Source organism: Ascochyta rabiei, chromosome 18 (genome assembly GCF_004011695.2).
Source record: "Ascochyta rabiei chromosome 18, complete sequence".
Taxonomy (NCBI): Eukaryota; Fungi; Ascomycota; class Dothideomycetes; order Pleosporales; family Didymellaceae; genus Ascochyta; species Ascochyta rabiei.
The window spans coordinates 33,009-50,196 of NC_082422.1; the positions used below are offsets into that span (position 1 = coordinate 33,009).

The window sequence follows — 17,188 nt, forward strand, 5'->3', positions numbered from 1 at the left end:
AACAGGTTTGATGACGTAGAATCTGACCAATCAGCGCCCCGCACCAACGTGCCACAGTGATATATCCTGCCCAGCACGACACAGCAAAATTATTCGTTTTCCTCATCTTTGGAACACCACATATTTGTTGTACGGAATTTTTTATGTCTTAAGCTTTTACGACGTATACCCAACACCGATACTGTGGGCTAAGTCAAGCTCCTAAGATCAATACTGCCCTCTACACGATGGTGCCCTCAATTCCCGCAATCCTGCAAACCCCTTGGCCTGAAAGACCGTCGACGAGGATTGTACAGCGTGATGAAGAGTCTCTTCGGCATGAAGCGGGGGAGACGGAGAATCGACGTGCGTTGGAGGAGTATCGGAGCCAGAAGAGCGCGCTGCAGGAGGAGAAACTGTATGTTCTCTCTACCGGCGCTTCCTTATTCTCTACCTGATCTCGGGTGTCTATCATTTGTCTATGAAAGGGGTTCCTCCGATCTGATGTTGTGTACAGTGCCGTGTGTCCTCGCCTCACGCTTCGACTCTCGGATGCCAGCACTCTGTCTCTCAGGGATGGAACCTTGGATTTCACGGCGACGCTATGCTACACAACGACTCCTGAATTTGTACCTAGCCAGCCAATCGTTCTACACCTGCTTGGTCCTAAAGCTGGAGGCCCACTATCCGAGAACGCAGTGTACTGGGGCCAGTACCAGATCTTTGCTTCGCCTGAGAACCTCCCTGAACATCGCCTTCCCTTTGAATGGCGCAATGTGAGTTTACGGCGGCCAAGAGATGCAAAAGGGCGGTTCATCGATTCGAGCGATAGCCATTACGCAGCGGCGCAGACTTATGTTGTCAGCGAGGCTGAGGGATGGATTGAACTGTTTCCCGGACAAGAAGTCAGCCGGCGCGTGACGTTACAGCTTGATCAGGCTGTTGCTTGGCAACGAGGGGTCAGCTCTGGGCGGGATTATTGGTTGCGTTGGTCGCCAAGTGGAACGGTTGGTAATCCGAAGACGTTGTGGAGCTGGAAGTATGGGGGGTTGAAGGTACGTCACCAAGTTATTGTTAGGGTTGGCGATCGAATGTCGGGCAGTTGCTGACTGTTTCCACCGCGCAGGATTGGGAAGGGATCATCCTCAACAGGAAGGAGGATTCAAAATGTTGGATACCGATTCCTATCCAGTCAGAGGAGAGCGGGCTGAAGTTTAAAGTCGTTGATGGGGCCGAGTAAGATGCGGCTGACAATCATGAAACGACTTGGTTCGCTGGAGCACCCAAAATAAACGCTCAGCAGCGAATCCTTAGGAGAATCATATTCTGCCCCATTTTTTGTATTTGGCCCCCTGATTTTCCTAGTCGACCCCTATGTCGACCCCTATAGGCATGTTCACAACAAAGCAAAATTTCAACATAGGGCCCTGCACACTGAAAAAACATCAGAATATATCTTAACCCAGCGAGAATATACTATCCTGAGCTTCCTAGAGCCTCTAGGCGTCTGGTTGCTGCACGCTGCCTGGTTATCTAACCTGTTCTATTGCAAAAAAAATTAGATTTGCAGAGCACAGACCACCCCTACAACAAAAATCTTATTTTATCTTATCTTCTTAGATCTTATCTAAAAGAACACAAAAACTAATAAAACATCCTATCTCCACTAGATAGCAACAAGCCTTTCCTTAGCTTTCTGCTTTTAACCCCTTCTTTCCACTCCTAGAGGTCTACTAGTTAGGCTAGTAAGAATAGAATAAAGACAAAATTAGTAAAGCTAAGACTGCCTTTTTCCTTGTTCTTCAGCCCTAAAAAGCAGACAGAGAATAGGTACCTCTGCCTGTGCAAAAACAAGCTCTCTTTTAGTTATTTATTATTTCTTTATAAAAGAGAAGGAATCCCTACCTAGAACTAGGACCCTAGGACTATAGAACTGGAACCACCACCTAATAAAGAGCATCCTCTAAATACAGAGACAATGGAAATAAGCCCCCTAAGCTCCCTAATTCCTCTAGGAGAGATGTACCAGCCTACACCTACCCCTAGACCTCTGTCTATACCCTTATTATTAACACCCCTACAGTAATCTACTCTAGGAATACAACAACCTAGTATATTTAACAGAACTGCAACTGTACCTCTACCCTCTGCTCCTTCTATATAACCAGCTAGCAGACCTGCTACTCTAACAGCACCTAGGCTCCCCCCTTTCTAATTTAACATAGCTACTAGGCCTATAACCTAAGCTCATATTACTAAGATAGTAAAAGAAGCTCTATCTATTACCAGGACAATAGCTATTTAGGCTTCTTCCCTAGCCACCTTAAACAAGGAACAATTAAACCTCCTAGACCTTCTTATAATCTTTAGAGACTATTTAGAAAACAACAGGATAAACAAATAAGGCCTCTCTATCCTAGCGTCTTCAGTATAAAACCTTAAAACAGTGTCTAAATTAATTAAAATAAAGGTAAAACTCCTTTAAAAACCTACCCTAGCTACTAAGACTTCTACTATTTAACCTTCTACCTACCCTACTTTATACGCATCTACAGCTTTAGCCAACCTCCCTAAGAACACAGAATAGTAAACAGTTATAAAGAAGAAGCAACCTACTATTATAAAGAACTCCCTAAGTGTACGCTAACTAGTTCTTACACTAGAGTAAGGACTACCCTCTTTTACTCCCCTTTAAATGTATAACGCTTTTAATAAGGCCTTTACAGATAAAGGAGTAAGCCTCCCTATAATTACTTCTGCTAGCCTAAGTAGAAGGAATAATATTGTTCTTACTATAATACCCTCCTTTACAGCAAAATACCTGCTTAAAAACTAAGTAATCTAGCAATTAGTTACTACCTACAAGGAAGCCCTTGTAATAGAACTATGGCACAAAGTAATCCTACACAACATCTCTACGTCTGTAGAAACAAACCAGTACCTAGAGGTGCCTAAGTTAGAAATAACTACTTTTAGTGAAGGCCTAACTATAGTAGGAAATCTATTCTAGCTAACAAGCTATAAAAGGAGATAAAAGCAATAACTAAGATCTGTCTATGTAGCGTTTGCAACAGAAAAAGAAGTACAACAAGCTACACAGAATAGACTATACCTACTAGGAGCTAGCATAAGGGTAAAAAAGTTTATTACTACACCTCCTACTACACAATGCCAAAACTGTTAGCAATTTAGACAAATAGAAAACAGGTGCCTTAATAGCACTATATATAAGATATACGTAGACAAATACCCTATAACACTGTATAAGTGTAATATGTGTAGTTCTATAGGTAAAGCCTACATACACACTATACCTAAGTGTATAAACTACAAAGAAGTAGATATAGCAGATAGCACACAATATACAGCCTATAGGGCTATAATAAACAAACAAACACATCTAGACTACTAGACAACCTAAGGATACTATAAGTAAATCTAAACAAGAGCGTATAAGCTATAGAGAGCGCCTTATAACTTACAGTAGAACTAGCTATAGACCTTGTCCTAGTATAAGAACTGTAGCTTACCCCTACTTAATAACCACCTTTAGACTACTTAGACACACGCTCTATAAACTAGCCTTCCTTTACACAAATCTAACCTATACTACAGGACTATAGTATAAAGCCACGCGTTCTAGCCTATATTCTTTGCTTAACAACAGTACAAATCACCCTAGCCGCATATTTAAACCTTAACCTAGACTTCCTAGCTATTATAGTCTAGCAGTCTAGGTGAAACTTTACAATCTATAATATATATAACTAAACAAACGTATAAGAAACAACAACAGTAGAAAGAAAGCTCCTAAACAGCTACACTCTGCCTAACCCAATCCTATTAGGTAACTATAACACCTACCACCCTTAGTAGGACCCTACTATAACTACTATAACACGAAAAGCTAGTAGTTTAATTGCCTAGATAGAAGAGCAAAACTTAGAGCTATTAGATAAACCTAGTATAGGCACCTTCTACAGGCTAAACATAAATAGGAAAAGTGTTCTAGACCTTACCTTTGCTTCGCATAGGCTAGCGAACTAGATAGAAGACTAGCAAACCCTAGCATGTATAGGCTTAGACCACCTAGGCATCCTGTTTACAATTACAACGCCTAGAACACAGCTCCTAATTAACCCTACTCCTTAGTTTAACACAAAGAAGGCAAACTAGGAACTATTCTAGAAGGAGCTAGCAAAGGAGATAGTAAAAAGCCCTGCTCTTAGTACTACCTGCCTAAGCCACTCTACTAGCAAATCCCTACTCCTTATCTAAGGAGAGGACAGAGATCTAGAGGAGCAGCTAGAAGCAATAGGGAAGGAGCTAACAATAGCAATAACAAATGCAGCTAAAGCTGCAATCCTACAAAGCTCTACTAGTGCTAGAAGTAAACCTTAGTAGAACCCTAACCTAAAAACACTTAGGAAAAACATGCTTAGCAAACAACGCCACCTATAGAGAGAACTAGCAACTAGCCCTACAAACACCTACATATAGAAAAGGGACTACCTAATTACTAGAAACAGCTACCTATAAGCAGTAAAAGCAGCAAAGCGTAACTACTAGAATTAATTCCTAGAAAAGGAGGATATAAAATTAATCTTTAAAGCAATGTCTTATACTAGGTCTGTAGGCAACTAAGGCATACCTGCTATACAAGGCCCTAGGGGAATAATAAACTCCCTTTAAGGCAAATGCTTAGCGCTAAGAGATACTCTCTTCCCTAGCCTACTTACCTCTTAACCTATAGAATAGAACACCTACCAGGAAGGTAGCTAGAAATAGCTACCTCTTACTAAACAAGAGCTAGAACACGCCTGCTCCTTACAAATCTAAAGTACCTTCCTAGGACTAGACGCTATAAACTAGGAGATTATTACTACAGCATATAAAGCAGAAGCAGACATATTCTTCTATGTGTTCTCTACCCTATTTAACAATAGGTACTATCCTTAAATCTAAAAAAGAGCAACAGGAATTATCCTAAAAAAGCCAAACAAACTAGACTACTTAGCGCCTAAAGCCTTGTCAGATAACCGACCTTGCCGAACCAAGTTAGGGAGTTGGGGTTAACCTCGGTTAACTTAGGGGATAGCGGCACACACACATAAAATTAGCCATTAAGATAGATAATTATTAATTGATTACCTTTATTATTATCTTTGCACATTAAGCATATTATCTAACAATTAAGAGTCTCACTAACACTACTAAAATACCCTTTTAATATGTTACTATTCACAATGCGCAATTTAATAATAATTCTTATAGATTACATAACCTACACACCTTAGTTGCATTAACTATAGACCTACTGCGCCTCTCTGGACGTATAGGAGAAGATAGACCTAAATCAGACTATCCCACTAAGGACTAAGCCACAAGTACCTAACGCCCTAGACATCTGTCAGATAACCGACCTTGCCGAACCAAGTTGGGGGTTTAAGGTTAACCTCGGTTAACTTAGGGGCTAGCGGTACACACACATAAAATCAGCCATTAAGACAGATAATTATTAATTAATCACCTTTATTATTATCTTTGCACATTAAGCATATTATCTAACAATTAAGAGTCTTACTAACACTACTAAAATACCCTTTTAATATATTGCTATTAATAATGCGCAATTTAAAAATAATTCTTATAGATTACACAACCTACACACCTTAGTTGTATTAACTATAGACTTGCTGCGCCTCTCTAGACGTATAGGAGAAGATAGACCTAAATTAGACTATCCCTCTAAGGACTAAGCCACAAGTACCTAACGCTCTAGACATTACTAACTATAAGAGGAGGCCAGCCCTTAGCAATAATAAATAAGGAAACCCTTAGCTTCCTAAAATCCTATCTAAACTATTAGCTAACAGCCTAAAGGCATAGAAGGAAGATAATAACTATTAGAAGAGCCGCCTTAAATCCTACAAGATAGCGGATAGAGACTACTGCAAGGAACAAACTCACCTAGATAAGGTAGTAATGTTTATCTAAAGCTTAGTATTACCTTACCTTATAAAGAACTGCTGCTAACTAGGTAAATTAATTTAAATATAACTTATTAGCCTTAAACACATAGTTAGTATTAATGCTAAAGAAGAACAATTACGCGCATGCTACTGATACCTAGCAGCCCTTAAACTAATAAGACAACCTAGGAGCTAGGATACCTAGCTCCTTAAGTATAATTATACTGTAAATAACGCTAAAACTAAGGGTGTTGCTGAAATATATAATATACAAGACACTATCTAAGACTTCTGAAATTTAGTAATAAAAATAGCGCTAACCTAGGTAACAATATTCTAGGACTATAGTAGACAAGAACAAAATATAACTTGTAAAGAAATAATAAAACGCTTCTAAGAGTATATAAGTAAGTACTACCCTAAGGAGAGACAGTAAAGGGGCGCCTTTGCTGCAGGGAACAACTTAACTCTTACTGCTAGTAGTAAATCTACCCTAGACACTAACAGGGACGCCTCTTATGTTGTTAAAGATGTATTATCCACTCCTACTACACAGGGGAGTTAGGGAAGACATTGTTAAAAACAGAATATTAGTTAAATAACCACATCTAAGCAGTCCCTAAGAGGGGATACTGCAGCAGCTAGAGGAGCAAAATGCCCTCCTTATAGACAACGTTATAGACTAGAAGATTGCTACTACGTTTATAAAGATAAAGCACTAGAATAGTTTACCCTATGTAATAGAATTGCTAAGATAGTATAATTTAGGATAGAATAAAATACTAACCTCTAAGATTAGGTTAGATCTGCAAAACAAGCTTGCACTAAGACACTAGCTATTAAGACATCCTAAACACTAGAGGCACCTCTAGGATAACTACAGGGACAGAAGATATTAGTAATTAATATAAGTCTAGTTAAAGAATTATACAATATAGAGCTACTAAGCTACCCTCTTAGGAACTCCTTTATTCTTAACTTAGGATTAACTATCTATATTACAAACAACAAGGACTAGATATAAGACCTTACTCTACCTGCATTAAACAACTAACTATAGGCAGGAAACTCCTAGGTATAGATATAGGGATAAAGCACTGTCTATCTCTATCTATTAAACATAAGCTAACTAACTACTCTTATACTACACAACATAGCATAGTACCTAGACATATTTTACAACCTTGTCTTATTCTAACAACTACGTTAACAGGGCATCTAGTAGGACACAAAAGGAGATCTAACTGAGCTTAGATAAGTAGGTAACACAGCTATTACATCCTTAGATAAATAACATAGACAGTAGGTACTTAGGGAACAACTACAGACAGCATTTGTAATATAATTAACACAAAGCTAAACACCTAAAACTGCTACTGCTCTGCTATAGCACAAGCGAATAGGGCACCCTAGAGCTGCTACTATTAAACACCTTATCTAACAATCTTAGGGGGTAAGAGTTAGGGGTATTACTACAGTCTAATGTAATGCTTACAGACAGACTAAGACTAAGAGGTAAATTAGTTAAACACTACAAACAAACAATAAAGGACTAGAAGAATGTATAGTAATTGACTTCCACTTATATAAAGAAGGAAGCTTTACTAAGGAAAAGAGCTAATTACTTGCTGTTAACAGGCGATCTGGCTTCCTCTAGGACTTCTATTTTAAAGATAATTAACTAGGAAAGACAATTATATACTTCCTAGACACTTTTACACAATTCCTGTTAAAACAATACAAGATCTAGGTTAAGTTAATTAAGTATAATAGTAAAATTACTATAATAAAACTAGAAGTATTAAGATAGTGCGCTGCATAATTAATTAGGCGTACGCCTTCTACACCAGACACCTAAGCACAGAATAGAGGTGCTAAACGCTTAGGGGGTGTAATAAAAGATAAGGCACGAACTATAAGATTAGACGCAAACCTACTATAGGAAATATAGCTAGAGATTATAAGGGCAGCAGTATACCTACACAACTAAACACTAAGGTTATTAAACAACTAAAAAACACCCTATAATATGTTCTTCACCTATATAGCTTAACTAGCTAGCCTAAACATATAAAGCAGGAAACTAAACTAGGTATATCTAAAAGTATATAGATATAAAGCCTTTACTCGTATAAGTAACACCCTTTAAGGAAAATTATAACTCTAGTAACTAGACCTAAGATTATAGGTAGAATACCTAGTAGGATACTAATCCTTAAATATATATTAGATATAGATTCCTACTTTAGTAAAAGTTATTAGCATAAGAGATGTAATCTTTAAAAAGGATACTGTCTTTAGTAGCTAGACTTAGGACCTAATAGACAACCTTATGTACAGCACTCTTAAAGAGATAGCAACATAGACAAGAAGCGTAGAGCTTCTGCCTCTACCCTAAAATAAGGCTAAAATCTAGTTATTCTATAAGGATAATACTATTACACACTTAAATACTATAGAAGATTAACTAGGATATAATAATAGACAGAAAGCTAGACATATATATCTAAATCCTCCTCTAACTCTGCTACTAGTTGCGTTGTTAATAAACATGTTGTTATTATCCTAGTTAGTAAGAGGTAACAGCGAATTAGGAGTTAGCAGGTAGCACTAGTTAACTGCTAATTGGTTAAAATTAACGCTAGCGCAATCTTAAGGAACTTTATAAACTATCCTAAAGAAAGCTGTATTTATAGCTAGCATATAGGGCAGATGCATAGGCACATACTAGGGCAATAATATTAATAAGGCTAGGTTAAAATAAATGCTAATAAAAGGGCTTAAGCCTTATTAAAGCTAACTCCTACTAGAGCTAATGGCATAATTAAACCTAGAGGACCACCTGCTTCACAAATGGTTTAAAGAAGCTAAGCAAGAACACATTAGCAGCTATTAGAGCATAAAGTTATAGTCTAAAGTACCCCTAACAAAGACTAAGGTAGTAGGATACTAGATACTTAACTGTATATAGGTATACACATATAAGCTTAATAAGAACTACTACCTACTTAAATATAAGGCGCAACTAGTAGTCTAAGGTAACTAGTAACAAAACATTACTTCTAAAGATACCTACGCAGCAACACTAGCTAGCAGGTCCTTTAGAATGCTTATAGCAATTTTAGCAGCACATAACCTAGAACTGAAGTAGTTTAATGTTATAAACGCCTCTATTTATATATTAATTAACAGAGAGGTCTATATAAGAATGCTACGCAGGTATTAGAAACTAGGTACAGTTCTATAGCTACACAGGGCACTATATAGACTAAGAATCTCTCTACTCCTCTAGTAGAAGGAATTTACATCTACTCTAACAAGCTATAGATTTACAGTTGTTCCCTATAAACCCTGCTGCTTACTTAAGAATAGAGTTACTATCTTCTTCTATATAGACAATATTATTATAGCTTATTACCTAACTAGAAAACATAAGGCAGATAAGGCCCTTAGCTATATTACTAATAAATACGCTGTTACAGGAGGAAACAATCTGCAATAGTTCCTAGGAGTAGAGATAACCTAAGATTAAGACAACCTAAGGATCCTCCTCTTATAGGTGTTATACATTAACAAAATTAACTTTCTAGCAGATAAGACAGACATACAACATAACACACTAATATTAAGTATTAAGCTTCTACTAAATAAAGGGGAAGCTGCAGCATTAGAAATTAATAAATACTAGAGAAAGATTAGATCTCTCCTCTTTACTGCGGTTACTACTAGGCCTAACATTGCCTTTGCCATATCTAGGCTAGCACAGTTTCTAACTAACCCTAGACAGCAGCACTATAACACAGCAGATTAAGTACTATTATACCTATAACGAACGCAAGACCTATCCCTTACCTTTAGAGGCAACAGGCACCTAGTAGTTGCTAGTAATATATTATTTGCTAATAATACTCTTAACAGGAAGAGCTTCTAAGGATATACTATTAAACTATATAGAGGACTTATTACCTAGAGAGCTAATAAACAAGACATAGTTACTATATTAACAACTAAAGCAAAGCTACTTGCCCTAGCACAGGTAGCTAAGGAAGCTATCTTTATCTTATAACTATTATTAGAACTTAGCATACACCTCTTATAATTAACAATTACTATTTAATATAATAATACCTAGACTATCTAATTAATTAACAAGGAAGTCTTAAAACTCTAAACTAAACTACAACATATAGACATTTATAACTACTAGGTGTAATAGGAGGTAAATAAAGGAACTATAACAGTAACCTATGTCCTATCTACTAAGACATTAGCTAATAGACTTACAAAGGCTCTGCCTGCAAGCAAGTAGTTAACCTTTCTAAGGCAGCTAGGACTAGAGAAACATACTGAACGAAGAAAGCTAGCTAACACCCAGATAGAGTTACTTAACTAAAAGCTTGCTGACCTAGAGGTATAATAAGAGCCAATTGTGTCCAGCTTTAATAAGGCCTTAAAGCTCAGGGGGTGTGTTAGATAACTGACCTTGCTGAACCAAGTTGGGGGTTTAGGGTTAACCTTGGTTAACTTAGGGGCTAGCGGCACACACACATAAAACGAGCTATTAAGACAGATAATTATCAATTAATCACCTTTATTATCATCTTTGCACATTAAGCATATTATCTGATAAGCCTATAGGGTAATTGCCCTTCTAAGCTGCCTAGGTAAAGTAGTAGGAAGACTAGTAGCTAAACGGCTTAGCTTCCTAGCAGAAACAACTACCCTACTCTACCCTTTATAACTAGGTAGAAGAGTATAAAACTTAGCTATAGACGCTTCTATACTGCTACTAAACTAAGTATAAGAATAAAGTAAACTAAAGCGTATAACAACTATAGTGTTCCTAGACACTAAAGGAGCCTTTAGCCACGTATTACTAGGCTAACTACTTACTATTCTACAACAGCTAAAGCTACTGTGCAGCCTAATAGCCTAGATCTAATTATTTCTCTCTAGACGCTAAATACAACTATCCTTTAATAGAGAAAATAAAGAATTTAGTACTATAAACGCTAGAATCCTATTAGGAAGCCTGGTCTTACCTATTGTGTTCCTAATATATATTAGACCTCTATTTTAGTTAATTACAAACTACTTGCTATCCTACCTAGACAACCTAGCTATTACAGTATTGTCTACTAGCCTAAAGAAAAACATCTGCCTACTAGAAAGGGACATAGCTAGCCTATTTAAAAAAGGGTCTAGCTGCGCAATTTAGTTTAATGCGTTAAAAACTAAACTTATCTACTTTACTACAAGCTAAAAAGTAGAAAATTATACCCTTACCCTACTAGACATGTCTATAATAACTCTAAAAAAGACTGTTGAATAGGTTAAAATCTACTTTAACAACAGACTCTTATTAAAACAGCACGCGGCCACAAGGATTAGCTAGGCAAGGAACTCCGTCTACAGAATATGCAGACTAGCAAACAGCAGCAAAGGCCTTACACCTACTGCCCTTTAACAAATATACCTAGCCTATGTTACTAGCATAGCAGACTATAAATGCCAGGTCTTCTAGAAGTAACAAGCTAGAATAGCAAAACAACTATAAGGCCTACAGAACCTAGCACTTAGGAAAATCTTAGGCACCTTCTAAACCTTACCTATAATACCCTAAGAGGTAGAGGCAGCTCTAGCCCCTTCTACTATAAGGCTAAACTCTGTAATAAGAAAGTACGCCTTTAGAGCTAGGAAGTTACTAAAGAACTACCCTATCTATACTGCTATAATACAACTAAAGTCCACCCTATAAAACACAGACCTAGACTCTAGCACAGAGTAAAAAGAGGTTAACTGTACTAGGCTAAGATAGGACCTCCTATATAGCTTATGCAAATTACACAGTCTAAAGAGAAGGCTATACCTAGTATAAGAGAAGAAAAATTAAAAGACTTCTACTTCTGCCCCTAGAACAAGGCTACAGCATACTAGACTAAAATCTTAAGACTACTAAGAGAAGAAGAAGTAAAAGCACATAAGACACAGATGCTATAAAAAGTAGGAAGTAATACGCTAGCAATCTACACCGACGCTTCTTATATAGAGAAAGGCCTAGGTATAGGAGTAGAAATTACAGTCCTTAACTACAAACTACAGCCTAAGGAAACCTACGCTATAAACTATAATATTAGCAAAGACTAAATTGTATACAATAGAGAACTAGAAGGTATAATAAGAGGCTTTAAAATTGCAGCTACTATAGCTACTACAGCACAAGACATCTAAATCTTTGCAGGTAACCAGGCAGCACTCCTAAGACTAAAAACTCCTTTAAACAAACCTAGACAGGCCTGGCAAATACGCTGCATAAAGGCAGCTAGAGCAATTAAGGACAAAGGAGCTACAATCAGCCTCAAATAGGCCCCTGGCCACCAAGATATTGCAGGAAACAGGAAAGCAGACTCTCTAGCAAAGGAAGCAACAAAAGAGAGGCCTACTTCTAACTTAATAAGCATTACTATAACTAAAACTTAAGTTAAAACTATTACAACAGACAAGTAGGAACATAAACTAGACACCTACACAGTTAACGTAATCCCTAGGAAAACAGACACCTACGCAGCAAAATACTATCTAGGACTAACAAACAATATAAAACTACAAAAAAACACTAAGAGAGAGGTAGCTAGTGCCTATTACTAACTAAAACTAGGATATAGATATAACAAAGCATACCTATACAACATATGGAAGGTAGATAACAATAGATGTATCTGCGGCTACGTATAAACAACATAATACCTTCTACTTAGCTATAGAGAATACAGGAATGTAAGGAAAATAATACAAGACAGCCTATAAGGACAAAGGCTCTTAATAAGACTACTACTACACATAACCTAAGGAATTCTAGCTACCCTGGCTTTTATTTCAGAGACAAGAGTAGGCACACGCAAGTGGTACCTACAATAAACAACAGACACCTAAAAACCTCTGTTTACCCCTTAGAGCAGAGGCTCTCACTACTGGACTTTAAACACACATTTACTATCCCCTTTTACAAACACGCTCCTTAAATTACTAGAGTAGCTTAACTACTCTTGTCTTATATAGTCTTAGACTCACACAGGACGTTAAACTTATTAATAAATTAATTAATCTTTACTTTCCTATAATATTATTAGAAGTTAAGAGAGTTGTAGCTCTAATAGCTATTACTAAGGAGTAGCTAGTGTACTTCTTAGGTGCGCGTCTTTATATAGGCATTAAAGAGCTTTAACTAGTCTAGACTACGCTTATTTGTAGTTTATCTGTTCTTAGAGACTCTAATAACCTAGCTGTAGGGCAGATTAGGCTCTTTGTACTAGGCCAGAGAGGTAGTTACAGCCTTAAAAGATAATAAAGTGTAGAATAGCCTATGCTACACTGTTAATGCCCTATATAACTGTTATCTACTTCTAGTTACCCTACTACACTCCCTTTAGTTGTCCTTAACGCTTTAAGCCTATAATAACTGCTCCTGTTTATATCTAGCCTATTACAAAGCTTATCGTATTAAAGTTATATAGGTAATTATCCTAGATACTATACATAGCTTTAATTTTTGCTATAAGCCTTACCTAGCCTTGTATTATCTCTAGATCCTTATAGAGAGCTCTCTTATAGTTGTTTTATAATTGAACCTGTTTTTAAGGCTAGGGCAGCGCTTATAAATGTATTAAGCTAGTTTGTGCTAATATAGCCTATATTACGCTTAGTATGTAAAGAGTTAGCTATATAAGCTACAGTAGCTAGCTAAAGGGTAAATCCTTATATATCTAGCTTAAGGATATACTAAGTTATTCTATTTACCTTAGTCTAATCTGTATTCTGTAAATTTAGTGTACAATTAGCTTATATAGGTTGTAAGTGTATTAAGCGTGTAGTGTACTGTAAAGTGCGTTATATATAGCTACAGCACGTTATAGTGTAAGTATTACATATTGTTAGATAGCCTAAAGCACAAGCTGTATTACAGTTTCTCTTAAGGGCGTAGATTAGTGTTGTTGTTAAGGCATCGCGTAGTAGGGTGGAGGTTTAGTGTGGTCTTAGCAGAGTGATCCGCTCGATTGTGTGATCTGCTCGACTGTGGAGTACGTTATGCTATATAAGTAGTAAATTGTTTAACTAGTTATTAATTAGAGGGGACTTTACTAACGCTTAATACGCTGGTCCTATGTCTTACTAATACCTAATACTGCCTACTTAGCGTGTTAGGGCTATAGGAAGTATTAAAAAAAACATTATAAATAGAATTTTATACATTAGTATTTTGTAGTTATTACCTCTATATTTTAACGTAACTACGATAGGGGTTGTAGGCCTAGTAGGAGTAGATAAATTTATGTTAAATTATTACTGTTATTGTAAAGCACTAGTCCTTCTAAAAGTTCCTGTCCCAACTTATACCTAATTTATCTCCAACTTAGTACTCTTACATCCTGTTTCTATTCTACACTCTAGTTCGTACTCTAAATTCTTCTAGTACTTAATAGTGTAAAGGTATAAGAAGAAGTAGGCTTAGATAGTTAGTTTTTAAGTATTCTTAATATAAGACCTATAGGGAAAGAACAATTCTCTATACAACTATCCTAGTACTTTAATACACCTTGTAGCGGATACCTACGGCTATTAGAGAGTTTTATCATCCTGTGTCGCTACATAGGCAAGCTGCTTACTTTTACTAAGACTTTACTAAACTTCTCCTCTTACACCACTGTCTTCCTAATAATGTACCTTACGGACGAGTCACAAGTGAAACACCAAACAAGTGGAACACTCCAAATCTCACCAAAAACCACAAAAAGAGTACCTTTTGTCAGGCTCTTAGCCTTAAACTCTTAGCCTCAGGCATGTGGCGTGTCCACCTCTGACCTGTGTGATAGCAATAAGTACTGTTCTGGTCACAGGCTCACTATCTAAGTGAGCATTGTTACCTTTTGGAGGATGCTTAGCACGGTGGGCAGAGCCGTGTCCTGACATTATGCTCACTCAGATAGTGAGCCTGTGGCCAGATTAGTACTTACTACCATCACACAGGTCAGAGGTGGACGCGCCACATGCCTGAGGCTGAGAGTCTCAGGCTAAGAGCCTGACACCCTTAGTGTTACGTTATATTTTAAATCGAACCCTACTTTTACAATTATCTTTTTACTAGGCTACAAGTGCTACTGAATTTTTTTTTTTTTTTAATATGATTTTGGAAACATAAAATAAGTTGCCTACCCTCTCTATATGTTGAAACACCTCTTCCCATAGTTGTCATTCAACAATAAGCAACTTGGTGTTAATCAACAGTACAGTAGTTGATTTCATTCCGCGTCGTTATTCCACCATTCATCTTCTAGTAACTCTTTTGCTGTTGGGCGATCTCTCCAATCGAGTTTCATTATCTTTGATATAAAGATGTTGTCTCTCTGGTTTATTTCGCTCTTGGTAGTTCGCGAAAATGGTGTTGTCTTCTCTTTAGGGATATTTCGCATGATCAACATAATAGATTGGACCGTTTCTGGGTCTGCAATCTCAGCGATTTTGGCAGGGAAAGGACCAAAATATTTGAATTGCTCTTCAACAACCCCAAGCACATACTCTTCGTCATCGCGTTTCAATCCCTTAGGTTGGAAAAGGTTAAAGTGTCCACCGTAGATAAGGCTGACAAGCTGTAAAGACGTCAGCTTTCATCTGTACTCTTAATTGCAGCAGGACTGTAACGCACCATAGCACCGAAAGACCATATGTCAGCCGCAGTATTCCATGGCAGTTCCATGAGAATCTCTGGGCTTGTCCAGATCGGTGCTCCCACTACAGTGCCAGATGTAGCCCACTCCGAGTTAGTGGGGAAGCATCCACCTAAGTCGCCTAGTTGGACGTCGGAAAACCGAATGTCGCCTTCTTGCAGATTAACGAACACGTTATCTGGTTTAACATCTAGATCATCTATCAGTCACACAGAATCCATTGTTTTTCAATGTGAAAGTATACCTGTGTGCACGAACCCATCCTCATGTAATGTCTTTATCGCCTCGAGTACGCATCGCGACACGTATTTGAGTTCTCTCCTATTCAAAGTTTTTGCAACGGACGCGTCCAAAAGATCTCCTTGCAAGTACCTGAGGGCGATAGTTACAGGCAGAGACGGTTCGTCAATTTCATCGATTAAAGGTCGGAGGTACGGGGTGCGGTGCTGAAATCTTTTGAGTACATTTCTTTCATTCTCTACACGCGGGTGATCCAGAACGCTCTTGATCACCACAAGCTCCTGCAAATGATTTCTAGCAGCTATAAGTATCTGTGGTATTGATTGGGTGTATTCTGCTTACTTTGCAAACCACACTGTATCTTGGATTTCTTTCGTGATCGTGTATTTGCTAGCACGCCCTTTCACAACCTGACCGATTCGAAAGAGCGAAGACATAGGATTAGGCCCAAACTTGATAAACTAGCACAGAATGTCTTGTAAAGGATAGAACAAGAGTTGTAGTTTGCACAACAAGAGGTGATAGGACCGAGGGTGAGCAGCGGTGATGGAGCGGGCCTTAAGGCCAAGACGCTAGGTACAGTGCACGGCCGCGTAACGCCCGGGAACGCGTAAGCCAGTACGGGAGGAGTTACAACCAGCCATTAGCTTGAACTCATCACCTTACATGCATAATATCCTTAAATGTAACGCGCGCGCATCGCAGCATTCAAATAACGGCGTGTTCTTAACCCAGCGCTTAAATTCATCTGGAACCAATCCGAATCCGCCTGGCGTGCCGCACCAATGCTGGCTCAGGACCGAGCTAAAGCCTCCCGAAATGTGGCTGACTACGCCTCATCCCAAATAGGCACTGCTGCCCCTTCAGGTCACTGTGCCTCTTCAAGGTGTATGAAGAGATGTGTAGCCTATGGAATGACTGGTTGGAGCGCCTTTAAACAAAATGTGCTATGTTGGGAATTAGTTGCAGCGGGACCTTGTACATGGCTATTCCACCGAGATCTAGTTAGACTTACTACCAGTCAGTTGGATATACAGTCTTGAAACCAAAACAAGAAGTCTCGGAGGGAAACCAGTCTTATTAGGTTTTTAGTCTGTAGATCCAACTGACTGATAGCAACTCTAGACCTAGTGCCGTTATCACCGGCTCTCTGGCTACGGACAGTACATAAGATGCATCATTCCTCGTCCAGGAACTCCAAAATCCCACATCTAGGAGCAATCAGCTTTTTATGATAAACTATCTTCTTGCTTTTCAATCGTCTTTAAACACCCC

General features: G+C 38.0%; 2 protein-coding genes across 2 annotated transcripts, besides 20 other annotated features; one reads left to right on the forward strand and one right to left on the reverse strand.

Moving 5' to 3' along the window:
* Positions 1-227: 227 nt before the first annotated feature.
* On the forward strand, positions 228-1,219 carry EKO05_0009869 (uncharacterized protein; the record flags this gene model as incomplete). Its single annotated transcript, XM_059637635.1, has 3 exons — positions 228-397; positions 497-1,034; positions 1,106-1,219. The coding sequence occupies 3 exons, from the start codon at positions 228-230 to the stop codon at positions 1,217-1,219; spliced, it is 822 nt and encodes a 273-aa protein (XP_059493618.1).
* Positions 1,220-1,376: 157 nt separating this feature from the next.
* Positions 1,377-5,008: a mobile genetic element.
* Positions 1,575-1,608: a tandem repeat.
* Positions 1,841-1,864: a tandem repeat.
* Positions 5,005-5,008: a direct repeat.
* Positions 5,009-5,171: a long terminal repeat.
* Positions 5,009-10,581: a mobile genetic element.
* Positions 5,018-5,074: a dispersed repeat.
* Positions 5,075-5,386: a mobile genetic element.
* Positions 5,397-5,453: a dispersed repeat.
* Positions 5,454-10,580: a mobile genetic element.
* Positions 10,047-10,103: a tandem repeat.
* Positions 10,419-10,581: a long terminal repeat.
* Positions 10,580-13,057: a mobile genetic element.
* Positions 10,582-10,585: a direct repeat.
* Positions 13,058-13,060: 3 nt separating the features above from the next.
* Positions 13,061-14,037: a mobile genetic element.
* Positions 14,038-14,539: 502 nt separating this feature from the next.
* Positions 14,540-14,599: a dispersed repeat.
* Positions 14,590-14,667: a mobile genetic element.
* Positions 14,662-14,739: a mobile genetic element.
* A 29-nt stretch (positions 14,740-14,768) lies between these two features.
* Positions 14,769-14,913: a dispersed repeat.
* A 6-nt stretch (positions 14,914-14,919) lies between these two features.
* Positions 14,920-15,015: a dispersed repeat.
* Positions 15,016-15,247: 232 nt separating this feature from the next.
* On the reverse strand, positions 15,248-16,350 carry EKO05_0009870 (uncharacterized protein; the record flags this gene model as incomplete). Its single annotated transcript, XM_038942832.1, has 4 exons — positions 15,248-15,595; positions 15,652-15,863; positions 15,918-16,207; positions 16,256-16,350. 4 exons carry the CDS (start codon positions 16,348-16,350, stop codon positions 15,248-15,250), a joined length of 945 nt encoding a protein of 314 aa, XP_038794429.1.
* Positions 16,351-17,188: the final 838 nt, after the last annotated feature.